This window comes from Paroedura picta, chromosome 2, assembly GCF_049243985.1.
Source record: "Paroedura picta isolate Pp20150507F chromosome 2, Ppicta_v3.0, whole genome shotgun sequence".
NCBI classification, from domain to species: domain Eukaryota; kingdom Metazoa; phylum Chordata; class Lepidosauria; order Squamata; family Gekkonidae; genus Paroedura; species Paroedura picta.
The window spans coordinates 129249352-129275649 of NC_135370.1; the positions used below are offsets into that span (position 1 = coordinate 129249352).

General features: G+C 42.2%; 1 protein-coding gene across 10 annotated transcripts in view; it reads left to right on the top strand.

Annotated features, from left to right (window-relative positions):
* RGS6 (regulator of G protein signaling 6) overlaps nucleotides 1-26298 on the top strand; it is a 289988-nt gene that overhangs the window by 172256 nt on the left and 91434 nt on the right. For all 10 annotated transcript variants that reach the window (XR_013228421.1, XR_013228422.1, XR_013228423.1 and 7 more), the window contains 3 exons: nucleotides 22670-22720; nucleotides 24802-24908; nucleotides 25727-25778. Coding sequence is in view for 6 of the 10 variants with exons in the window: in XM_077322670.1 (XP_077178785.1) it covers nucleotides 22670-22720; nucleotides 24802-24908; nucleotides 25727-25778 (210 nt within the window). In the remaining 4 variants the exon portion in view is untranslated. The remainder of the gene's footprint in view (nucleotides 1-22669; nucleotides 22721-24801; nucleotides 24909-25726; nucleotides 25779-26298) is intronic.

Consider the following 26298-nt stretch of genomic DNA (forward strand, 5'->3'; position numbering starts at 1 on the left):
TGGGTCACACAAAGAGCAAGTAACTGGCCCAGGGTCATTCAGTGAGTTTCTTACCCAAGTGGGGATTTGAATTTAGGGCTTCCTGGTCCTAATCCAGCACTGCAACTACTACTTCACATGTAGTAAATTTGCTAGAAAGCATTGGACTTTAAAGTGTTTCAAAATTATTTAATAATCACAGTATCCCATTTTGGAGGGCCTAACTATATAATGAAATGGGGATGCATGTAGAGACATTTCCTTACTCTAAGTTTAGACTGTAGTTTGTAAGATTATTTGAGAGTAATGATTGTATAGGAGCCTCTTGTGGCGCAGAATGGTAAGCAGCAGACATGCAGTCTGAAAGCTCTGCCTATGAGGCTGGGATCCCAGCAGCTGGCTCAAGGTTGACTCAGCCTTCCATCCTTCCGAGGTCAGTAAATGAGTACCCAGCTTGCTGATGGGTAAAACGGTGATGACTGGGGAAGGCACTGGTAAGGCCATCTTGTACTGCCATGAAAACGCTGGAGGGCGTTACCCCAAGGGCCAGACATGACTCTGTGCTTGCACAGGGGATACCTTTACCTTTTAATGATTGTATGTATCCATATTACCATATACCTGATTCCAAACTGGGCCACTAAGTGAAGCTAGGGACAGATTTGAGGGTTTCTTTACAAACATAAACACAGTCCCAAATTTGCAGAAAAAACCTGAAATGTGAAAAATGCATTGAGTGGCTGACCCCCCCCCCCTCCAAAAAAAACTCATGTAACTAAGAATTCTCACTGAGCTCTTGGTAGTCCTTTGGGAGGTTGCTAGGCAACCACAACAATATTCCTAAGCTTTTCAAGCTTCAGTTTCTGTAAAGCAAAGCTACAGAAGGAAGCAGAGGTAGACTTGGGTGCCAAACCAGACTTGGACAGAAGTATCTTCCTCCTTCTTTGTGATGTTCCATGAAGGAGTAGGACATGCTGGGGAGAGGCCCAATGGCAAACATTGGAGACTCACTACATGTATCACTTGGCCTGGCCTATCAGGGTAACCAGGACTTAGCCTGGCAGGCATCCCACAATTCTGGTAGACTTTTCCCAAGGTCAGGCAACCAGGGAGAGGGAAGGAGGGAAAGCTGAAGACAGGGGAGCAGATAAAGGAAGCATGGCTGGTGGGTGAGGAGAAGAGAAGGTGGCAGAAAAAACGCTATAGGGGGTGCCAGGAAAAGGAAAGAGAAAATAGGGGGAGGGGATTCAGGAGAAGACGAGATGCACCCTGCAAGTCCTTGTGGGTAATACCTTCCTTATAATACCTATTCTGCAGGATTGGGGATTTATTCATATAAATATACAAAGTGAGGGGAAGCCAACAAGTTGGCTGAGCTAGCCAGCTTTTTTTCTCCCAGCCTTTGGAGCGCCTTGAGCACATGTATTCTTTTCCTAGATTAATCTTCTGTTGAAGTGCCTGTTCTGTGATCTCATGGCTGCAATAGCCTTTGAGCAAGTCTGAACTTTCAGTCTTTGCCACAAAACGTCTGCTGCTCTTCTCACTGCAAAATGACTTCTCTCTGTGGATTACTGTAAATAGACATTTGATCAATTTCAGATCAGCTTTGCTCAAGATGAAAGGTTAAGTAGTTTTCCAAATTGTTAATGATTGCTAATTCAAAATCAGTGTGTCCACTCAGGATGCTGGCAGTCTTCCCGCAGCCATCCCACATGGCATTTCTTTTTCAAAATTAGCAACCGTGGATGGATCACAGACCCGTGGTCGGTTTTGCTGTCTTCTGTACAACAGTGCCATCAGGTGGCCAAGGAGCTGGACTGTTTCTGAAAATCATATGTTCATCTTTTGTAAAAATAAAAAGACATTTCTGGTGTAAGAAGAATAAACAGCTAGACATTTTAGGTTGATGTCTATTTCCAAGTTACAGTTTTTCGCTTCCCCTGTTATTTGTGGTCCCTTTGGGGCAACAGTTCTCTCCTGTGGCTGCTGCTTCTTCACAACATGGTCCTTGCCAAAAAAGTGATGATGTCAAAATGCCAAATAGTCACATTCTAGTGACATCACTGATGGCAAGCATAGCTAATTCAGCACGAGGCCTTGACAGTCCTGACTCTTGACGGTCCCAAGGAGGCAATGGGACTGGAGACAAAGGGTTTTGGCTGCCATTTCTTCTACCAGAGCATTACTGTTTGGGAAATGGTAAGTTCAGCTGCTTACAGAACTGCTGCCTCCACCTTCCAGCAATGCAGGTCCTTCCCAGCTTGAAGCTTTGCATCCTACTCCCTGTTTGTACAGACTGGTAAAAGACTGGTCAGCTTGCAGCCCCCTTCACAAAATGCCTGAGAATAAGGCGGCCAAATTAGGGGGAAGGATGTCCATTTTAGCTCCTCCCACTAAATAGGGTTTGCCTAGTTCTCCAGGAGTGTGAGAGTGAGTCAGTAGGCAACAACAGCCAGGGACTCTACAGATTTCACCATGACCTTGTTCAATTACCAAGCATACCGATTCTGAAGGTGTTGATCAGACATGCACTGCTCACCGCCGGCTTGATTCATGCCGAACAGTTGCAAATGCCTGCCAAAAAGGGTTGCAGCAATTGTTTTTGCAAATCTGAACATATGCAAAGGTGCTGCTGATTCACATGGATCATCAGCCATTAGTGTCACTAGAGATTACTCAGGTGAACACAGATGGGTAGGATTTGATAAAAACACAACATTTATTTATGCGTAACTTATTACTAATTGTCTTTTTAAACAATAGTTTGCTCACAGGCTGACAAACATTTTAAAAAATCAGCTCCCTGTTTATGACCTGCAAACAGGATGTAAGCCAAACCAATGGGTGTTTAAGCATCCCAAACTGGAACTTCAGTGTTTGGAAGTCTGGCCCAATTTAAAATATAGGGACATATAATGAAGAAACATCCTAGTCAAGCTGTTGGCCCGTGAATATTGGACAACTAGCTGCTTTCTCTAGAATTGTAGCTGTTGCAGGCATCCAGTATAATAAGACTCCTGCCTAGCTTCAGAGGGGCTTTACCTGAGAGGAAGCTTAGTGGGGAGCAAGGGCATGTGAGAAGGACAAAGGACGGAAGCTGGAGTGTGGGGCGGAATGAAGATAAAATAGAGTTGCGCAGCTTTTGCTTTTTATGAGAACATTTACTGCGCATAATAAGCAGAGATTACAAGGAGTAACTTCCTTGATTCATACTCCTTGATTCATACTTCTGCAGCAGAGGTAGATTTCTATGGGGCATATGTGAGAGGCCTGGTTATATAACTATTTTGAATGGAAAATGAGGGCTGCAAATAGACTAAGGGACTAAGTTCCCACGGGGCCTGCAGCTCTTCTGGGAGCTCTTTCCACCAGGTTGGGGCCAGGACAGAAAAGGCTCTGGCCCTGGTCAAGGCCAGGCACAAGTCCCTGGGGCTGGGAATGACCAATAGATTAGTACCCGCAGAACGTAAAGCCCTGCGCAGGGCATAGGGCGACAGACGGTTCCTCAGATATGCTGGGCCCAGATATGCTGGGCCCAGTTCCTCAGATATGCTGGGCCCAGGCTTAAAGGTTAAAACCAGAAGCTTGAACCAGATCCAGACAACAACTGGCCATCTTGCTGTACTCTGCCGCCTTTTCACGTTTCTTACACTCCACAAGTGCTGCTGGAAATGGTGGAAGAGAACAACGCAGTTTATACGTGACTCTCTTCAACCTGTCAATCAAGCCAGGCAGCCCACCCCCTTTCCCCTTTTTTAAAAGTCCCGTGATGCCTGCCATTTTTTTAAAAATTAATAGTTCTCTGTTTAAACGCCTATCATCTATTCATAGATGCATAGTGCTTTTTATAACACCACCCCTTATGGAATCACGAGTCTTGGATCGTTTAAAAATTAATCTCATTCCTGATTTTTTAGGGGGGGAGGGGAACTGTATAGAAGCATGCTTTGTGTGACAACTTCAGGAAAAAAATCTTTTTGGTTTTGCCTGCACGCTTGTATGCCTGTTCGTTGCTCCAGGCTGTTTGCATTTTAAAAAATCCCATCCCCAGGAGAAGGGAGAGGGAGGCGGGTGTCAGGGTGGGACATTGGAGGCAGAGATAATGCTCCTTTGCCTCCATACATTTCTTTAGTGTGTAGTGTGCTTGTTGTCCGTTGGGGGAAAGCGCTTCCCCAACTAGTGCTTTGAAATGGCAGGTGTAGTAAGCAGTTTACTGGCTAGACGTGGGAGTCTGGCGACGTCATGCAGAGTGGCCAGAATATAGTATCTTCACAAGGTAAGCATTTCACTATATTTATCACGTGCAGAAAAGCCCTTACCTTCCCAGTGGGTTGCTGCTCTAAGAGTGCCATTGGTGATCAAATGCAGAACCAAAGCCTTGGCCTTGTTGTTGGACCTCCAGAGAAACTGGTTGGTCACTGTGTGAAACAGGACTAAATGGATCTCTGTATGATTCAGCAGGCCTGCTCTTATGTTCTTAATTTCATTTCCAGCCCCCCAAAATGCCAGAAATGCTGCTCTAGGAATCTTGTCAATCTCTATAATTTTAGCCTCATAGATTAGGGGGATTCTTATAGCAACTCAGTGCCAGTAATTCCAGTTGGAAATTACCTTGTTACTGGTGAGACAGCTTAGGTAAGCCCTAAAATACTCGGGGCTGATTTTAAGTACTTTTCTGGCTTATCCAAGCAGAATCAAACATTCCATGAGTTTAAACTGGCCATATTTGGCTAATTCAGCTGGTTGAGAAAGAGCCCACTCCCCACAGTCTGGGAAGGAGCTTGCCAAACAGTTGACCCTGAGAATCAGCTGTTTGGTGAGGTCTTTAAATGCCTTCCCCCCTCCCAGGCTGAGCAGAGCCTTGTCTCTGCAATCTTGGAGGGGTCTGGGGGGAGACATTTAAAGACCCCAACTCAAGATCAGCTGTTTTAATGGCTCGGGGCATTTAAAGAGAACCAGGTCCCTTAAATGCCTCCAGAACTGCCAAACAGCTGACTCCCAGAGATCAGTTGTCTGGTGCTGTTCTGTTTGAGGTTCCTGAATTGGCCAGACCCTAATTGAGATAACAAATCAATGGTTTGTTTGATTCAAGTTGTACCGAATCAGGAAACATCAGACCTGAAAAGTACCAAATCCTGTCCCCCCCCCTCCGGTGCATGTCCATAATTTCATGACCTCATTTCCTCCCACTGCTCATTTCAGAAGCAGCAGCAGACAGCAAAGAAGATTGGTGAAAACTCTGCTGCTGGAAATGGATTAATGGCATCCCATTCTCTACTGATCACAGTTTCCAGCCAGCATCATAGATACTAAGGTGGTCCCAAGCAATTAATAACTTTAAAAGTTTAAAACAAACCTTTGAACTCAGCCTGAAAGCATATGAGAGGCCAGTGAAGTCGTTATATCCCTGGATGGATATATTCATCTTGCAAGTATAAATTAAGACCTGTCAGATCTTCCAAACATTTTGTTAATAGACTGGAAATCTTTCTAAGAATTCTTCGAAGGCATGTTGCAGTATATGCATTTTAAACAAATATACCTGGTGGAGTTAAAATGGCACAAAAATTCCTGTTCAGCAAGTGATTCAACCTGTTTCACACTTTAAAAATAATGCTTTTTTATTTTATTTTTCCATGCTAGCCTTGAGAAGCCATTTGGAGCAAAAATCAGTCTTGACATTAACAATCTCAGCAATTATTTCAGTGACTTGGCAAAAGAAAAAGACTGTTGCTCACATTTCTCACATCAGGTTTCACTCGACCTGCTAGAAGCTTAATAAAATGTTGATGTTAAACCTGTCAGAATGAACTAATCCAATTTATTTAAAATTAGAGTTTTCCTGAATGAAAAGCCCCTTTAAGTGTGCAATCATTAAATTACTCTAGAATTGCCCTGATGAAGTAGTTATGACTCATCTAGCATAGTGGATTTGAGAATTGCTGCCTCTTCCTATTAGACCCAAATAGTTTTGCCATTGAAATTCTTAGCATCCATTGAAATCACAATATGCATTCTGATTCCCCCCCCCTCCAATTTATTTTTTAAAGTAGATGTGCAGGAAATATGACTTTGTAAATTAAACAAGAGAAGAGAAGGCTCAAAAACTAACATAGAATCATAGAGTTGGAAGGGGCCATACAGACAGTAAGTCATTGTGAATCCCCAGTTTGTCCCTGTATCTAATACTATAATGCAGGGGTGGCTAAACTGTGATTCTCCAGATGTCCATGGACTACAATTCCCATGAGCCCCTGCTAGCACTGGGATTGTAGTCCATGGACATCTGGAGAGCCAGAGTTTGGCCACTCCTTCTATGGTGCCTCATCCCTGCGCTATCCATGAAAGAAACAAAACTAGAACACCCTCAAACAAAGTAGATGCCTCTACATTCCAGGTGACTTTCCAGAAATGCAGACCTTCTAAATTAATCAAAAACAGAGGCCTGACAGACAACACCAGAAAGTTTATTTGGAAATCATTTAGAGGAAGAGATGTAATTAGCATTGCCATATGTCCACTAGAGAGATTTCCTCTCCTCAAGCAGGCTTTGCCCACAGGCACTCCGCAAGCCAACAGGAGAACATTTTTGTTAAAAATGATGGACATGACTTCAAGGAAATGACATCACACCTCTCTAGAGACCTCCAGAAATGCTGTGGTTTTACCATAGAGTTTCCAGTTACTCCTAGGATAAGGTGACCAGATTTTCTCACTTTTGGAGGGACATCTGGGAGCACCTGGCAAATTGTACTTATGTTGCAAGTAAATATATATATTACAATACTATTTTTGCATTCTATGCACTCCCCCCCCCCCGGTCAATGTGTCCCGCTTTACCAATGTTAAAATCCGGTCACCTTATCCTAGGAGTTTTCCTAAGGTTAATTGGCTTATTTAAACCACTGAAAGCTTATAAAATACTAACTGGAGAAATTTCCAAAGATGTTGGATTTCCAAATCTTCCCACAGTTTCTCTCAGGCTACTACAACCAGTTTGTTCCCTTAAACAGCAAAGTTTATGCTTTACTGCCTAACATTAGGGTACTGTTACTTACTCTGTGGCTTGGGAGCCCTGTAGCTCTTTGGCATGCCACCTCTGGTTCTTCCGAACACCATTCCCCGGGTTAGCACCCATCATATGTTTCAGAAGTGAGCCATACTGTTGCCTGATGGAGCTCATAGTTGGCTTGTAGCTCCCACCTTGAAGCAACTGCCACGCTGAGCATGTCACATTGAGAATTCCTGAGCTTCACACAGAGATGGAAGTAAAGGGCTTGTCCTCTCCTTCACCCTCTGTATTCTTAGCTCACATCTCAGAACCTGGGCAGCTTTTAAAATAAGGAAGCATTTATTTTTAATAGCCCACATGTGGTAGAATGGGGCTCACATGTGGCTTTTAGGCCCTGTTCCACCTTTCCAACACCTGGATAGGCTCCTCTCTTAGGCTTGTGAATGGTGGCATCTGAATCGGCCGTTCCAGGCTGATGCAGCTAGTGCTGTGCTGCAGGGGGGGGGGAGAGGTGTGGGCACTGGTGCATCAGTCAGCACACACATGCAGGTGCAGAGCTCAGCGCCTGCGTGTGTGTGCCAAGTTGTGTACCAGCACCTGCACCTCCCCTCCCTCCCCCTCCAGGTCAGAGAAGCGTTTCTTGACAATCTCCATGAATTTCCTTTCTGGAGTCCCTCAGGTATTTAAAACCTCTAAATTTGTGTTTTCTGCTTGGAGAAGGGAGAGTGGCTTGACCATCCCATTGTCTTTGCATTTGGGGTAAGTTTTAAGAGCAATTGGACTGACTTCTCCCACCTCGCCTGCTTTGCCCAGAGAGGAAAAACCTGCTAAAACACTCAATGCAAACCTCCACAGGAAAAAAAATGCATCTCTTCATACCACTTTGTATGAATGGGACTTGCTTTCTTATTTAGATTAACAATATAAGAAGAGCCCACTGGTTCACATCTTGTCCAGCATCATGTTTCACACAGTGGCCAACCAGTTACTCTGAAGGGCCAACAACAGAACATAGAGGTCTTTTCCTGATGTTTCCTCCTGGCACTCTTCCTGTGGTCACTGAAGATCAGCATTTTTTCATTTCCTTGATGAAGGAAACTGTTGACGCTTATGTTTTTTTTATATATATATTTTTACTTTTATATAGATATAGAAAAGAACAAGGAAATAATATATTTGATTACAATATCACCCCTCCCTCAACCCCCCAAAATCCCCATTTGCTTGAAATTTCATTTTGCCAAATATTCCAAATATATCTGTTGCCTGTAAATATAAAAACAAAGCAACAACAAAAAAAAAACACTTTAACATAACATTTCCAACCTTGGGTATTACAAAAATTACCCTTAAACTTGAACCAAGGCTTATCATTAAGCTAGGAAATCAACTGGCTCCTGCACTTGTTCACAATAACATATTTTATGTACTTAACATTAAACGTTTCTTATAAAACTATATTAACTTTAACCCAGTATTTATTTTAAAAAAGAGGAAAAAAGGAAAAACCCAATTTATCATGACATTTCCAGCTCCTGAATTCTTCAATTCAGATCATTTTTATACTTTAACCCAGTATTTTTTAAAAGGGAAAAAGGAAAAGCCCATTCTTTCTCCAAGATGATGTCTTGACCTTAGCCCAAGATTTATACATTTTTTCCTATAAGAATTCCACAGTTCTTGAGATTCTTCAACTAATTTTCTGTTGGCTATAGATGTAACCTTGTTGCAGTGATTGCCTAGAAAGTTAGGTTTCGAACACTATCAAAGAGCCTTCCTGACAGATATTCAACACCATACTTCCAGGTTTGAATTAGATACTTAACATTGAACATTTCTTGTAGAACTTTGGCCCTATAACTATACACTAATAAAAAAGAGAGAGAGGGGGAAAAACCCCACTTTATCATGACATTTCCAGCACTTACAATTATATTGCCTTAACAGTGTACAGAAAAAGAATAAAGAAAAGATTTCAAACACCTTGTTTCCCCTTCCCTTTGCTTCTCCTTTCCTTTCCCCAATCTTCTTAAGGGGGTCTCATATCGAGGCTTACTGCACCTTGTTGTTCCTGTAGATTTATATTCTGTCCAATTAGACTTTGGCATAGAAAGTGCAGTTGTACTCTTTTCCACAGAATATTCACCGATAAATCTTGAGGCAGTTGCACCTCCTGGACTCCAATCCAAAATGTATCAGTACAATTTTTTTCCTGAGAAGCTCCTTTAAATCGATTACTTTCAAAACAGATCCATGTATCTTTTGGTTGATTCTTGTGTACTGTTGCTTTGAAATAGCTGTATGCCTTTTTAAAAAGGGTGTCCTTATCTGGGGAGTCATTTTTTCTGAGGGGCTCCGACACCCCCTTTTCCATCTCCAAAATTTCAGATTTCTCTTCTGCTGATGATTTCCAACCTTGTTTAGTGCTGTCATCAACCACTGTTTTTGGTCCATCAGTCCTGTTAAAAACTTCTTCCTTGCTGTCTTGGATCTCCTTGAAAACATTCTTAAGCAAACCTTCTGTAAAAACTTTAAAATCTTGGCTTTGTTTCTCTAATAGATTGGCCATTCTTTTTAACATAGACATATTTTAGGCTTATAAGTCACCAGCCAAGCTCAGACAATATTGCAAATAGCCAGGAGAGGTCCTCCCTCAATGGGTTTTGACGACATTGCTTAAAAAGTCACGTAGCTTCAGGAAAGGTGTCGCGTGAATGCCTTATCAAGGAAACAATGTCCGTGAAATGATAAACAGACTGGTTAAATGCTTTCTTGGTTTTCAGTGTTATTAATATATCTCACCTTCCCCCTGAAGTTAAAAAAAGAAAAGAAGAACTGGCAGGAAAGGCTTTGTAGGAGGTTCACTGCCGCTTCTTGACAACAGAGCAGGAGGAGATGTGCGAAAACAATTTAAAGTCAATGGAGAATTACTCATTCTTAGGCATTTGTAGTCAGAGATTAAACTCCGTGAAAATTCTGAAGTCTCTTCCAAGCAGCTCAGGGAGTGATAGAAGAAAAAGTCTTTTAAAAAATAATATAAAAAGACATAAAAGTTCAAAGATGGCGAACGGCTTCTTCATGGCCCGGAACACAAACAGCTTGATATACAGGGAGATGGATCTCCCTTAGGATCAGTATTGGCCCCACATGTTCCCAAGAACTTCCTGGGCAGAAAAATTGGGGAGGTTTGTGCACCTCGCCCCTTTCTGCCGATTGCAGCTGCAAATCAACCCCTGTCAAGTTCCAGAGTTCACAGGATAGTGAACTGCTCAAGAAGCCATATTTCTCCGCCTTGACGTTTATGTTACTTATAAAATGCCATTGTTCACTTGGAAAAGCAGAGCTAAGGAGGTTTTAAAGACAGCAATTACCTAGAAATCCTAAGAATAGGTAATATTTTTATAGCAACTGTTTTATAGCAACTGTTATAGCCTGTGGCTCATGATGGTCAGCCAAAGAGCATTCTCTCTCATGTCCCCACTCCCCAGTTCTCAGCCTTTCATGGCCATCTGTTATGGCTGCACTTTCCTGCCTCTCATTGTCAAGTTGTAAACTGTGCATACCTTTGATGATAAGGTGATACTTCCTGTACGATCACGGGCTGTGGAAACAAATAACGCAAGGATGACCCCACCCTTGGCTCTATATCTGTTCCAGATCACTATATGTCTCCAGCTTTAGCAACAAAGTTTCCTATGTAGCTGTTGTCGTCTCCTCAATAATCTACTGAGTTTCTATCTCGGGCTCTGAGTTTGCCTTTTTGGGGAGAATTGCAGCAGAACATGACACTGTTCACCAGTTTTTCTGGAATGTTTGTTTATATTTTCCTTTCCATCATTTTATTTTAAACTTTTAAATTGTCATCATTGTACAATTTATGTTTCTGTAATTCTGGGAGAATTCTTGATATTTTGTAATGGCTTTTGAATTTGGCCAAGATCTCCCGAGCTCCCTCTGCACAGATACCCCCCCCCCCTCTAAAAACCAAGAAGCTCTGAGGTTTGCCTACATAGTTGGCACAATTGTTGAATCATAATATTTTAAATTGTATGTGTTTCTATGTATTATAGGTTTTATGTAATAATATTGGAAGCCACCCCTAGCCAGCACACTGGGAGGGACAGGGTATAAATTGATAAATAAACAAAAATTAATCAAATAGGACTACTACTATTATAGGAGAACAATCCCATTCAAAGCAAATTCATTCTTTGTAAAGGATGTTTGACTTGGAGCCCCTCAGTGTTGTGTATGCCACCCAGACATTTGGGGATTGATCCCCTCCCACTACCAACATGGCAAGCATTTGTGACTTGCCTGCTGTGTGAAAGCCATTTTGCACTGACAACTGCTGCCATTTTTCATCATTCTAGAAGTGCTCACAGTTTTAGCATGCCTGGAGATTGCCCCTTCCCTCAAGCATTACTTTTTACTGAGAGGCATCCAGTTATACTCCACTGGTAAGTTGTAGTAAGACAAGATAGGCAAGTAATATGCATATAATAGGGTGTGCCTCATGCAGCAACTGCAGTAAAGAGAACGAATAACAACGGTCACCATCTGCTTGTTTGCTTACATAGCTGCTTTCTGCGGCAGGGAGGAAGAGAGGATGCAATCCGGCTAGTGGTTCTCAAGGTGGGGGTTGGCCCTTTCCCGGGGATCACGGCAGCATGGCACTGGCCTCCTCAGCACCAACTCGGAGCTCACTGAGACTGCGCGGAGAAGGCCGGTGCCGCAGCGAGCAGGAGTGGCAGTGTGGCACTGGTCCCCTCCGCTGTAGGGGTCGCGGCATTAGGGCGGTTGAGAACCATTCTTCACAATAATTTGACCACTGAGGAAGACTCCTTGGGTTCTAAACGTGTTTGGTCCATTCTATGTTGGTCTATTTCATCTGCAGTTAGAAATGCGATGTTTTTAAATTGTTGACTATATTTTTAATATGTTGAACTAATATACTTTATGTAATAAATATTTGAAAATTGTAAAAAATGTAAAACATTGTAAAACATTATTTTTGCAGGCTAGAGTGTGTGCCTGATCCTATGTCAGAGCTGGGCCTAGTCTGCACACATAGGATAATGCACTTTCAATGTGCTTTGGCAGCTGGATTTTCCTGTGCAGAACAGGATAATCTACTTCTAAAGTGCATTGAAAGTGCATTATCTATTGTGTGCAGACTAGGCCCTGGGCTCATTGTCAGAGCCGGGCTCATTGTTATTCAGGCATGCTGTGAACTCTGCTGCCTATGCCTCCTGCCCCAAACTCTTTCAGCCAAACATGCATAACAAGCTTGTGGTGGCCATATTTTAGATAAGCATTCTAACACTTTGAGACATTGGAAAGAATTAGATAGAAGGGAAAGAAATTGGAGTAAGGCCTCTGCAACCCTGTCCCTGCAGTACCTCTCTAGTGAATGTACCATTTATCCAAGCCCGAATAATCAAACGCAGTTCTCTAACAAGGATGGTGGAGAGGGGTTTGCTTAAACCTTTGGAGGCCTTAACCTTTGGCCACCTGTTGGACATCCCAGCCAATCAGTCAGAGTCCACACATGGCAGTGCATTTTGTGGGAAGAGAGGCTTTTACCTTGAACACTAAGAAATTGAGGTTACAGTACTGGGCATTTAATTTGAAGGTACAGACTTCAGGTTCAGTTTCTGGCAGATCTAAAAAGAACACAAAAAGATTTCATGCTCTTTTCTTCCCAACTCTAATTAATGTTTCTGGTGCAGTCCAGCTCAAGCTCTCTACATAGCAGTTAAGGACTTCCTGAGACTCTGATGTCGACAACAATTCTGTCAGGGAACAAGATGAAAGAAGATTCCTTCTCCCATGGAAAAAGTCCATTACATTGTGCTAGAAACAATAAAGCTACCAGTGAATAAACTGGTGCTGGTACAAAACGAGGAATTTTGGAATTTTCTTGCCCATATCCCTCCAAAAGAAAAGAAAGCCAAGAAATTAGCCAATTATATCATGGCATTTCAAAGGTAGCAATTTAGCAATTTTCTAAAATGAGGATTTCTCCCTTTTCTTTCTTTTTTATGGTTGTTGTGCTTGGAAAGAAATATTAGATTGGAATATGCAAGATCAGAAGAAGAAGAAGAAGAAGAAGAAGAAGAAGAAGAAGAAGAAGAAGAAGAAGAAGAAGAACAAGAACAAGAACAAGAACAAGAACAAGAACAAGAACAAGAACAAGAACAAGAACAAGAACAAGAACAAGAACAAGAACAAGAACAAGAACAAGAAGTTGGTTCTTAAATGCCCCTTTTCTCTACCTAAAGGAGTCTCAAAGCGGCTTCCCTTTCCTCTCCCCACAACAGACACCCTGTGAGGTAGGTGAGGCTGAGAGAGCCCTGATATCACTGCTCAGTCAGAACAGCTTTATCAGTGCTGTGGCGATCCCACAGTCATCCAGCTGGTGGAATATGTGGGAGTGCAGAATCAAACACGGCTCACCAGATTAGAAGTCCGCACTCCTAAACACTATACCAAGCGGGCTCTCTACAGTGTGCATAATTGAGCAGAATATAAAGGGTATCCTGCAGGGGGCACTGGAGGAAATGTATATTTAGCATAAATAGGATAGGAACTTCCTGATGATTTTCAGGTTATCTCCTCCAGGATAATCTGATTGGCTCCACAAGACTTCCTGTTTTTTGCAGAGGCTTGCTCGCCTCCATAGCAGTTGTTGAACAACAGAAGAATGACTGCAGACAACAGTTAGTCGGTAGGTCAGCATCTCTCTCTATAAATAGTTGTTTCTCTTCTGAATAAAAATGAATTATAGAATCATAGAATCATAGAGTTGGAAGGGGCCATACAGGCCATCTAGTCCAACCCCCTGCTCAACGCAGGATTAGCCCTAAGCATCCAAGAGAAGTGTGTATCCAACCTTTGCTTGAAGACTTCCAGTGAGGGGGAGCTCACCACCTCCTTAGGCAGCCTATTCCACTGCTGAACTACTCTGACTGTGAAAAACTTTTTCCTGATATCTAGCCTATATCGTTGTACTTGAAGTTTAAACCCATTACTGCGTGTCCTCTCCTCTGCAGCCAGCAGAAACAGCATCCTGCCCTCCTCCAAGTGACAACCTTTCAAATACTTAAAGAGGGCTATCATGTCCCCTCTCAACCTCCTTTTCTCCAGGCTGAACATTCCCAAGTCCCTCAACCTATCTTCATAGGGCTTGGTCCCTTGGCCCCAGATCATCTTCGTCGCTCTCCTCTGTACCCTTTCAATTTTATCTACGTCCTTCTTGAAGTGAGGCCTCCAGAACTGCACACAGTACTCCAGGTGTGGTCTGACCAGTGCCGTATACAATGGGACTATGACATCTTGTGATTTTGATGTGAAAATCAAATCACAAATGGTATTATTCTTTAAGCATCCTGGTGTTTCGCTCCTTCACATATTCAGACTCTGCCAACATATTGTTCTGTAAGAAAAACGGGATGTTCAGTCATGTCTTCATTGCCAAGTCTTCCATGGTCACTTGAAAGCCAGCCTTGAAAAGTTTTATAGTCATATAAATGTATGCCAGGAATATACGTGACTTCTCATAGGGACTATGCAGGCATTTCTGCTGCCATATGAAGCCTTACTTCTAGATTGCAACTGGATCCTTCACTGACTGGACTATAAAGTGTGTGTTCATTCTCCCTGTCCAGAAACCAGTCCATTCTTTTCCTATAATACCAGGAGGATACTCATACAAATACGCTTAATTCATCTTGATTGTCTGCAGAAAGGACTGCTACTGTGCTGTCAAGATCCAGCATGCAGGACATAAAGAGAGAGCTCTCATTACTCGCACTTCACTGTTCTCTTCTCTCCTCTCCTCTCTCTCTCTCTTTTTCTGTATGTTGCTGTCAGTGAATGGAACAGTTACCACATGCTGATATCAAGAGTGAAGCAATTTCAGATACAAACAATGGGATTTTTCATGCAGACATGAACAGTTATTTACATACGTATTACAGGACAATTGTATGGAACATTCCCAGATGTTATTGCATAACATGAACTGAGAAATCTCTGGTTTGCTGGAGTACTTAAAAAGAACAAACAATATCAGTTTATGTAATCCTCAAGTTCTATCTTGTTGTCAAACCAAAGATCAGATGGGAATCAGAAAACTGAAAACTACATTGAAGATATTTCTCCCTCCACCAATCCAGGATTTAATTTTGTGGATAGGGAGAGAGTTAATGCCATTTCTAATATATAGCCCTCTTCCCAATAAACAGAAGCTGGCTTGGTGAGGGAGAGAGTGGGAGTGTTACCCAAATTGCGTGAACACGTGTCCTAAAACACGTATCTTTGAGCTTGTGAGGAAGATTAGCCCAAATGCTGCGAGAGGGGGGTAACTTAGCGTTTATGGATCGAAATGCCTATATATACCAAGGTTGATTACACCCATAGGAACTCAAGGCAAACACAGATGTAAATGGTAAAATAGTAATATAAGCTTTATTGAAAGGAAAATAACAAAAAGACACACAAATAGCTAACACACCTACAAGCAGTCGTATAGAGAAGGGGGAGGAAGAGTGAAAGGCTTGATAGTTACCTGTCCGAGGAGTGGTGGGTCAGAGGAAGAAGCACGAACCAGCGTGGGAGGTCTCCAAAGGTCTGGGGTTGGAAGACACTCAGAGTGGCTGTGTGAAGCCCCAGTTTTTATGGGATTTTGGGAAGCGGGATACGTGACAAAGCTCAGGTAAGCATGTGCTGGAAGTTTTCGGGGTCCCCAGAGATTAGGAAAATACCTGGCCAAGTGGGGGGGGGTGGCCATAAATGGATTTGGATAAAGGTTTTAATGGCTCTGAGGAAGAGAGCCATCAGGTCTGGCTGGCAGGATGTGGGGAGAAGATTTCCCATGGCAGAGGGGGCCAAGTGTGAAAAATGTTGCAAGACAAAGGATTTTCCTAGGAGCCCTTAGGCAAACAGGAGGAAGCCAGTCCACTTGCTAGAAATACAATGGGGGGGGGGCTTTCGATGTGAGCTGATGCGAGCTTGAGTCCAGAGGGACCTGAGTCAGGCAAAAAGGCTGTCATTCCAAACCTAAGGCAGAGATGGAGTCTGGCCTGGCTTGGCCGACCCTAGCAGTGTCGTCTTGGCTTTAGCTTAAACCTAGACTATTGTGGGGTGCCATTGGTTATAGAAGACAGTGTGCCTGTCAGTGAGGCAGGGGGCCCTGCCACACCTTAACAGGAGGTCATGTGTTGGACATGGGTTTCTGAAGATGGGTGCAATGGAAATACAGCATTCCTTATCTACATCTCTAGTAGACTGAAATCTTCATGTAATTTGGGATAAAGCTAGGTGACTTATTCTGTTTACAACAGTAATTTCAGTAATAGAGCGGAAAAGAATAACTTGTGAGAATCTTCTTTTTCTTTGTTTTCACATTTGGTTGTCATCTTTGATCCCAGATTTTCCTGGGTGTGATCCATAAACAAAATCTCATGGCAGGGAAAAGTGGCTTCTGAGGAAAGAATTACTATGGGAAAGCTTCTGATGAGGAAGGTATTAGGCACCTTCTCCTTCTCCCCCCCCCCCTCCAAACTGCTACCCTACTAATATCACCTGGACAAGGAGAGAAAGCCATGTCATACTTCACCAACATTTTGAGCATTTGGATCAGAAGATTCTCCCCAAAACTGAATTTTCAGCCTGGGTGAAAAATTTACAATGGCAGCTTGATCAGCCATTGAGGCATTCACTGTTATATCTGATGGAACCATAACAACATGTGTCTTTGTTTTTCTGAGGGGTAGGAGGGAGGACTGATGAAGATTGCCAGCCTTCTTATCGTGTCTCCAACATTTGTGCCAGTCTAGCAGGCATATATATCCACTTAATCTTATTTTTTAAACCCTGCATGTAGCAGGGTCTTGATTGAATCCCTGGTTTTCTTGCTGATTTTGCATGTTTTTGTGAGCTCGTATCAAGTTCATCTGTTGGTCAATCTGGTTGAATCAGGTTTTCTTTTATCTTTGATAGTTAATTAAAAGAGTTACAGAAATATTAGATTTATTGTTCTTCACTGAGAGCTCAAAGACCAGAACTTGCAATTAATTAATTTGTACTATCAAAGTTAAGGATTGCAAACAACCTTATCTGATAGATCCCAGAGCTATCTGGAGCCAGATAGTTTAAAGAATAATTCTTGGAGAACTAATTGGATCAGATTCTCTAATTAGATGTGAGAGCATATTATCTCATTACACATATTTATAGTAAACATGTCATTATTTTCTGCAACTTGCATAATTCCCATGATGACCTAGTGACATTTTTTAAAATGTTAATACTGACACAGTCTGATCTTTATATTTATATATGATATGATATATGGAGAGAACATTTACCAAGAGGTTTTATATTATATTTAGTAAAGGTAATGGACTTCATTGGAGCTTGCTCTTTCATTCTTACCTGAATATGATTATTGTATTTATTTACATAGTAATATCTTATAAATTTTATAACTTTAGAATTTAAAAAAAGAAAGGACGTGTGTTAAGCACCATAATAGCAGAGCTGGCAATATAGTTGTATATTTAATTAAGCTGTAAAAAATTGAAAATGTTGACTTTTTCAATTATATACAGATAGCATATTAATTATAGACAAAATTTATCTGTTAAACAAAATCATGCTTGAAGGGATGTTATATATGTCTACAGTATACACAGGAAATACCATTTCACTAATTCTGAAAGAGTAAATATTCCATAGTTTTCTCTAAAAATTTCATATTTTCTTATGTAGGATATATTTGAGAAAAGTCAATTAAAAAAATAGTGCCCCAAATATTTCTGGAGTCGCCCACTCGGCCTTAAAATCACTGGGGATTTGGTAAATGTTCTCTGTATATCGTGGTGCCCTCTGATGGCCGCATTTAGCTGTGATCCTCATAAAATATAGCGGTTATAGTAGCAAACACAGTTAGGTTTTCAACAGTATTCATTCATAAGGTTTTTAAAATATATATATAAATGAAGATCAGGCTGTTCCAGATTCGCTGCATCCATAAAGATTGCAAATTTTTTTTTAATTAGCATAGGAGTCTCGGGATTCTAAAATTTTGGTTACACATTTATTTATTTATTGTTCATGCAATTTATATACCACTTCTTGCTGTGATGTCATGGGGCGAAGTGCATAGAACCAATGGGAAACGGGAAAGGTACACTGAAACATGAAAATTGTTTACCCTAACAGGTGATTTTCTGCCAGAATCTAAAAATAATAAGGTAAAGGTAAAGGTATCCCCTGTGCAAGGACCGAGTCATAATAAGCCACCCACAAACCCCCATTTACTTAGCTAAGTCTTACAGGAACATTCATGCACATGCCTTGGTCATGGTCAAATTTTTCTCACCTGGGCCACCGAAACGGCCACTGAAACGGCGATTTCGGGTCACATGGAAAACGCGGAGGGGGAAGACACGAAGCACACTGGTTATGCACGGGACGGGGCACGACGGCGGCAAACCCCAGAGTAACCGATTATGCACGCGGCGATCCCGGTGCCGCTTCTGGTTGTGCCCCGGTCACCCGGAAGCTGCGCTTTCTTCTGCGTTTCGCAAACGAGGCTTTTTCGGCAGCATGCACCGAAGCTGCGGCCGGTTGCAGCCGGCACCGTGCGTTATCGGTGATTTTAGTCGCTGCCATTCCACCCCGAATGTGCATTATTCCCCCCGTGCATAATGGGTCCTACTGAAGTAAACCTGGGAGGTTCGCTGCTGTTGGGAGTCCTTTATGAGTGCTTTGTTCCTCTTTGTGCATTTAACCAAGTGGACTCAGGTACATGAAAGCTTGTGCCGCAATAAGTCTTAGTCTTTCAAGTGTCTTTGTTGCTTTATCCCAGTTATTTGCTTTTTTGCTTCTTGCCTCTTTTCAGATACTTTTCACATTTTGTACTGCCACCCCCATATCTGATGTATAGTTGCTTCTAGACTGCTGATAAACAGCTTAACATAGAAAACAGGTAAACAGGTTGTCAGAATTTTCCCTGCCTTTCCTACCTTAGCTGGAAATTCGATAGCATGAATATAAGACCTTCTACATACCAAGCCAACCTTTGCCCCCCCCGATCTAATTACACATTTCTATTGCATGATACTACTTGACCTTCCTACATACAATGATAAGTGATTGGCTCAGACTTTAATCTTGAATTTTCTACACATTGTCCAGAACTGGGGCATCCTCTGATACTTTCAGTAATGTTCTGAACATTTTCAGTGCCATGTTTCCTGTAGACTATTTCACTTCAGTTGTTTCACATTGTATTCCAAAGCAGTAGTGAAGGAGACCATGTCAACTGCCATGAGTCCTTGAGAGGTGGCAGAGTAGAAATCTAATAATAAATGAAATAAATAAAACAATGGCAAGCAATGGCTGAGGAGGAGGGGCCAAGTGCAGCTCAAGGCTGTGGGAGCTGTTGCCTGCGGAAGAGATGAGGTGAAGCAGCCCTTCCTATTCTAAGGCCCAGGAAGGCCCTCTTGTGGCAAGGCCAGTAGAGACAGGACAGGAAGAGTGCCACAATTGATCACTTGTGGACTTTGTATTATACCCCAGTCTTTCTACTTGTGATGGATTGCATTAGATGGAGCACAGAAATGGTAAATCATATAGTAGTGACTCAAGTCTATTAAATCTATATTTCTTACAGTCTCTCAAACTTGATCTTTCCATTTCATTTTCTCTTCCCTTGACTGCCTTGGCATTTGTCATCCTGACAGGCACTTGTCTTCAGAAAACACAAGGTGCCATTTACAAGGAACATTGGGGCCTAATATATAAAAAAGGAAATAGGCGGAATTATAGAGCTGTTATCCTGTCCCTGCAATACTTTGTTAGACGAATGGGCATCCTTGCAGTTACAATCAGATTCATGGTTCTGTCAATGTTATGTAACCACCTATTGCTTCTAGGGAAAATGGCTGGTGGCAATGCATCCCTGGTCCAGTAAGAAAAGGAATAAGCAAATGTCTTAGCGCTTTTGATGTTTGCACAGAGGTTGATGTATACAGAATGTAAGGTGGGAAACAGCAAAGTTTGCACATATGTATTCCCCATTCTACCTGACAAGATAAAATTAGGAAAGCTTCCACACTCTGTAAAAAGAACTGATCAGGAGGGCCTTTTTATAAAGATATAGTGAAATGGAATTTTGCAGAAAGGGCATGTTATGTTTAGGTAATACAATCTTAATTTAATTGCCTATGTAATGTTAGACAGCTGTTTTTCCCCCTCCTCCCTTTATATTGCATTATTTATTTTGAATGTATCATAATATCCATACTTCAGTTTTCTGTAATGATGAAATCACTTTCTGTAATGATGAAATCTACTTTCTTGGATCAGTGTTATCTGTGAAATCAAGTTTATGCCATATATTATATTGTTCCTGTTTCAATGTTCCATAGTTTGTATAATGCAGTTTTATTGAATTGTTAATTTTACCACGCATTCTGGGGGCTTGCCCTGGTCTTAAATCTGCCTTGAGTTCTTCCAAGAAAGGCAGGCAATAAATGAATAAATAAAAAAAACTCCCTTACTAGCTATAATACGTGTTGGGAACCTCCCATCTCCCCTGCTCCATCCCTGGTCCCTGACTCTGTGGTGGACCAGAAGCGAGGAGCAGACCCCACGGACCTGGACAATGCCTGAGTGAACAAGGGCAAAAAAGATATAGGTTGCATCCACACATGTTATCTGCCCTTGATTCAATGTTGCTGGAAAACTGTTCCCCCTCCTCCACTTCCTCCAAGCATTATGATACCTTTGCACATCTCCTGAGGTTTCCATGGCTTTGTTATTCATCAGTTCATTTTTTTCTTCATCAGTTTATTATTATTTAATTGCATTTATTTACCTCTTTTATTCCTGGCCTTCCTACAGCTCATACTCTTTTCCTCCGTTCTATCCTCACAACACTGTGAGAGAGGATACATAGGCTGTGAGATCGGCTCAAGGTTCCATGACAGGGTGGAAACCAAAACCCCAGTCTCCTTTGACGCTGCTGTTAAAGACACAGGAGTGGTAGAAAATTCATCAGAGCCCGGGACCAAATTAGGACTGATATTCCTAAGTCTAGGCACTACGTAAAAACCTTCAAATAAACAAAAGCTATAAACCAGAGGGCCCTTGTGGACATTCCTTTCCTCTCGGCCTGCTTCCCACAGCCTTGCCATTTGCTTAGTATTTGCTTACTGTTATAAGCCACGTTATGATTGCATTGTACAAGTTTCTTTCCAGTGGTTAAGAAATGCACCACTGCAAGCATGTTTGAGGGCAGGTCCCGGGACTGATATTAAATGGAACATGGTAGATTAGCTCAGCCCCAGAAGATAATTTGCCCTGGTGGTTAAGAGATAGAGAAGCAGGGGACCTCTGAAGAATTAAATCTTTGATTAGTGCCCAAGGGAATCTGGCAGTTCAAAAACCTCAGGCATATTACGGAAACCATGCTTGCTTGGGGTGTGTGTATGTATGTATGTATGTATGTATGGCTATGGATATATGGATATGGATTAATGTGGGTAGGGACAAGGATATGTCTGTCTTCTTGATGAATGCTGTCAGACACATGAGTATTAGCGATGGCAGTAATTAACAGGGGGAGGAACAGCTTGTCATTATCCCAAGGGTGAGTAATCATTTTTGACAGGTGATAATTAATGGTCTGGCAAAGTCAGCAGAAAGATAATCTGTCAGCTTTGGTAAAAGCTGGAAGAGCTACTGTAAAAAATCTTTCTCTTTCTGGACAGCTCTTAGGAAACCAATGGCTTTTTTAAAAATGCAAGAAATGAAAGGATAGGATTCTCATGTTTGCTTTGGGTGCTTATTGACCGAACTTTACAAAACTTAAACTTCAGATTGTTTTGGAATGAGAGCAACTTCTGTTTTGTTTTATTGTGCTCTTCTGTAAATAATAGTTATGGAGTATGTGATGCGTTCTGCAAAGAAGAACTGAGTACAGCATTGCTCATTGAATTTGCTTGGCTGAAAGCAGTTCATTGCAATGGCTACTGGTCAAGGGAGTGCTGATCAAGGGTGATGGTTGAAGCTTAGCCTCCATCTCGTGGCCTTGGGCCTCTCCCCGTCAGTTTGCCTTATACAAAACTATTGTTGCAGCTGCAAATTCAGGGGAGGGGAAGCAGAAGCAGAAGCAGAAGCAGAAGCAGAAGCAGAAGCAGAAGCAGAAGAATAGGGTTGGTGTGGTGATTCGTGATCTGATCCTGCCTCTGCTTCCAACATGCTTTGCAGCTTTGGCCAGATCACTTCTCTTGCCTCTGTGTAGCCTAGCTTTCCAACTCAAAAGTCATCAACTAAGTGATTCTGGCAGCATTACAAACATAGCAAAAAGGCAGCTACGTTACCCTACTGCTTGTTCCTAGCATCTGGTATTCAGAAGTATCCTGCCTTAACATGAGGGCTCCAGTTAGTTATCACAGTTGATAGGAACACCTTCTATAGACAGAGCTGGGGTGGTGCAGGTCTGAGGTGCTTTGGACAGGTGGAATGGAGACACTGATGGGATTGATTTGGCTGGAGGAAACATGCGGCTTTTCAGGGTATCAGCCATCACTGCTGTCCAGATATAGCTTTTATAATTCATCCATCCTTTGTATTACAATGCCTTTTGTTTTTGTTTTTTAGGTGTTGACATAGTGCAGTGGCTCATGAAGAACCTGACTATTGAAGATCTAGGTAATTTGGGACTTCTGTACTGTATTTCAGAGCTATGTGTTGTGAAATTTCATAGGCTTTGGATTTAAGTTCAAAAGATTGTATGAATACGACATACTTGGGAGATTCAGGTAAAGGTAAAGGTAAAGGTATCCCCTGTGCAAGCACCAAGTCATGTCTGACCCTTGGGGTGATGCCCTCTAGCATTTTCATGGCAGACTCAATACGGGATGGTTTGCCAGTGCCTTCCCCAGTCATGACCGTTTACCCCCCAGCAGCAAGCTGGGTACTCATTTTACCGACCTCGGAAGGATGGAAGGCTGAGTCAACCTTGAGCCGGCTGCTGGGATCGAACTCCCAACCTCATGGGCAAAGCTTTCAGGCAGCTGCCTTACCACTCTGCGCCACAAGAGGCTCTTGGGAGATTCAGGCAATGCTGTTAATACTAGGTCAAGGAAGCAAACCATCAACATGAAAGAAGTCTTGAGAGTCTAGTTTGTTTAATGCTTTTCTTTTTTGCTGCAAAACCTTTTTTTAATGCTGTCTGGAATTCTCTGTTCTGTATTGCTTGAGAAGAAAGCAGGAGAACAATAGAGATATGAAGTGCACTCAAAACTGTAGTGGACTGTTCATACCTTGTTAAATGTAGTATACACTCCAGTTTATGCTTTCAAAATAGTTACTTCTTTTTGCTAGCTTGGTGTAGAGAGCCAGCTTGGCATAGCAGTGTAGTAGTTAACAGTGGCGACCTTTAATCTGGAGAGCCGAGTTGGATTCCCCACTCCACATGCAGCCAGCTGCATGCACCTTGGGCTCGAACTGTTTTCAAAGAGCAATTCTGTCAGAGCTCTCTCAGCCCATCTACCTCACAGGGTGTCTGCTGCGGGGAGGCAACGAGAAGGTGATTGAAAGCTGCTTTGAGACTCCTTTGGGTAGTGAAAAGCAGGGTATAAAAACCAACTCTTCTAATGCTGGAAGAATTGTTCTGTTTTAAGGTTATTTGAAATACAGACATTTAGAAATGTCACTTAAGGGCTTTAGCAAACCTTTTAAAAATGTGGATTAGAAAACCAAATGGATGAAACTACGAATTGGCTTAGGCAAATAATCCTATTCCTGTACAGGTATGTACTTCCCACGCCTTCTTGCACAAAAGATAAAGTGTGGTACAAAGACCGGTGTAAACCTGTTTCCTGCAATCTTCTACTGCCTTCTCCTTCTTTTTGAAGGGGGGTCCCTCACCCAACGTAGTTTCATACAGATAAGCCTCCACACAGAGCTCTCTGAGACTGATTCTACACAGGAGGGATAAGCCAGGTCGGCACTCACACAGCAGTGGGACAAATTCCCGTTGACATATGTCGCCATCATCCCAGCCCCCTCCTGGCCCTCTTTAGGGCCTCCAATGCCCCGCAATAAAGGAATGCTAATTTTTTCAGAATTGCCTTTTGTAACATGGGCGCCATCAGTGGCCATGCCAGGCTGGGCCCATGCATACAGGGTGCCTACGGTGTCACAACTGGGGCATGCAATGCCTCGTGGTGCAACAGAGCCGAACGGGGCGTTTTTTTCACTCCCAAAATAGTGGGATAGCATTATGACACTACCTAACCTTCATGAAACGAACCCCCCCTGCCCCCGCCACCATAGTGAGGCACAGAGGAACCTTTTGGGCCCGGCTTCTTGTGTACATATGAAAAGGCAGGGCGGACCATGTCTGGTGGGGGAAATCTTCCCCCTTCTATTACTGTCATTGGGCTGATTTCAGTTTGCAGTGGAGGCTTAAGTGACTGAGTTGCCTCAGTTCTAACCAGCTTCCACCAGTTCGGAGATGCATTAGGTGGCCCATGTTTCACCTATGTATTAACATTTGTCCAGTCTGGTAGCTGAATAAGGAAGAGAGGCTTCCTCTATTACTGAAGATAGTTGGTGGTAGAAAAGCAGCGCCCTATCACTCTTGTTCTCTGAGCCTGCCAGTGATGTCATGGTTGAGGATTGTCCAGACACCAAGCAGAGTCCTACCACCAAGGTCTAGGGTATAGACTAACACTGCTGTAATGCATAGATGTTTAACAATCTTCTCTTTTTTAAAAAATTCACAGCAGAAGCAATACATCTAGGAAGTCTCATAGCAGCACAAGGATATATTTTTCCAATCTCAGATCATGTACTTACTTTGAAGGATGATGGGACTTTTTATCGTTTTCAGGTAAGAATGCTATACACTAGTACTTAAATAACTGAATGGCCAAACATCCTCCTTACTGTGAAGGATCTTCTGCTTTCTGTAGAAAGAAAAAGTTGAGCAAAGTTTCCCTATCATGTCCCTTTCTCCATTTAACTTTTCAAGTTCAGTTGTTTGACATTAGCAGGAAAGTGCTTACCTTTTGGTAAAACCAACCAATGCTTCAGAAGTTAATGAATATTCATGGATATACTAACTTGGGTACCCAGTTCCAGTTAGGTTTTTCTTTAACTACAACCATTGAGTTCCCCTTTTAAAGGGAAATAAACCTGAGACCTTCTGCATATGGAATGCGTATTACTGACACATGCCCTGTGCCTTCTCATGCTCAGCATTGCACTTAACCTGTTTCCATCGCCTCAGTTGTCCCCAAGCTGCAATGAGGCAGTAACTCAAGGTAAGTTGGAATGGTTTTGAAGAAGATGAAAAAAGGATTAGGTAGGGAGCTCTTAGCAATCTGAGTTAAAGTTGCTGAAAATGTTACAGAATTACTAAATGCCCGACTTTTGTGTCAATTTCCTGCAAATCAAGAGAGAATAAATGTGTCAATATGATATTGATGTTTCCTTTCATTAATATTCCTAACTTGATAATGCTATCCTGCACACAGCTAGGCTGCTTAAATCCCATTTACTTCACTGGGATTTAAGCAGCCTTACTGTGCTCAGAATTGCCACCATAGTCCAGTTTCTGGCCATCAGAATAGGAATATTAGGAATAATATTCATCTGTACTTTGGGTGCTTGCATTGTAATGATAAAATATAATTCACTGTTTTTCAGGCTCCCTACTTTTGGCCTTCAAATTGTTGGGAACCAGAAAACACAGACTATGGTGAGAATTTTGAGTAGTCCACTTTTTAAATGTTTTCTGTACATGTGTCTCCAACAGTATTGCTGTTCTAAGAGAAATAATATTGGGTCTGACTGACAACCTGATGATGAAATTACTAGTCGTTCTTAATTATTATATCCTATAACATCATATTATTATGTGGAGAACATGTTTTAAATTTTTTCTACCATTCAGTGCAAAAAACTAACCAATTCATGCAACTGTTGCATAATTAGAATGTGGTTTTCCTTCAAATTGGAAGAGTAACCTTACAAAATTGTCCCCATCATGTCCCCACATCCCCCATCTCCTGTTGGTTGTTAAGCCACATCTGGCAACCCTAGGTTTTGGATACAATCTGCTATGAAGGAACTTTCCAGCCTCCAAATGCAGCCCACCCCAACCCCCCAATTGCATCTCATGGGATTCAGAGGACACCAAGAGCAGAGCTGGGTGAGCTCAGGAAGTCCTGAAGTGCTGGTTCAGTCATAACTAAATATTGTTCCCTCTGCTGCTGATG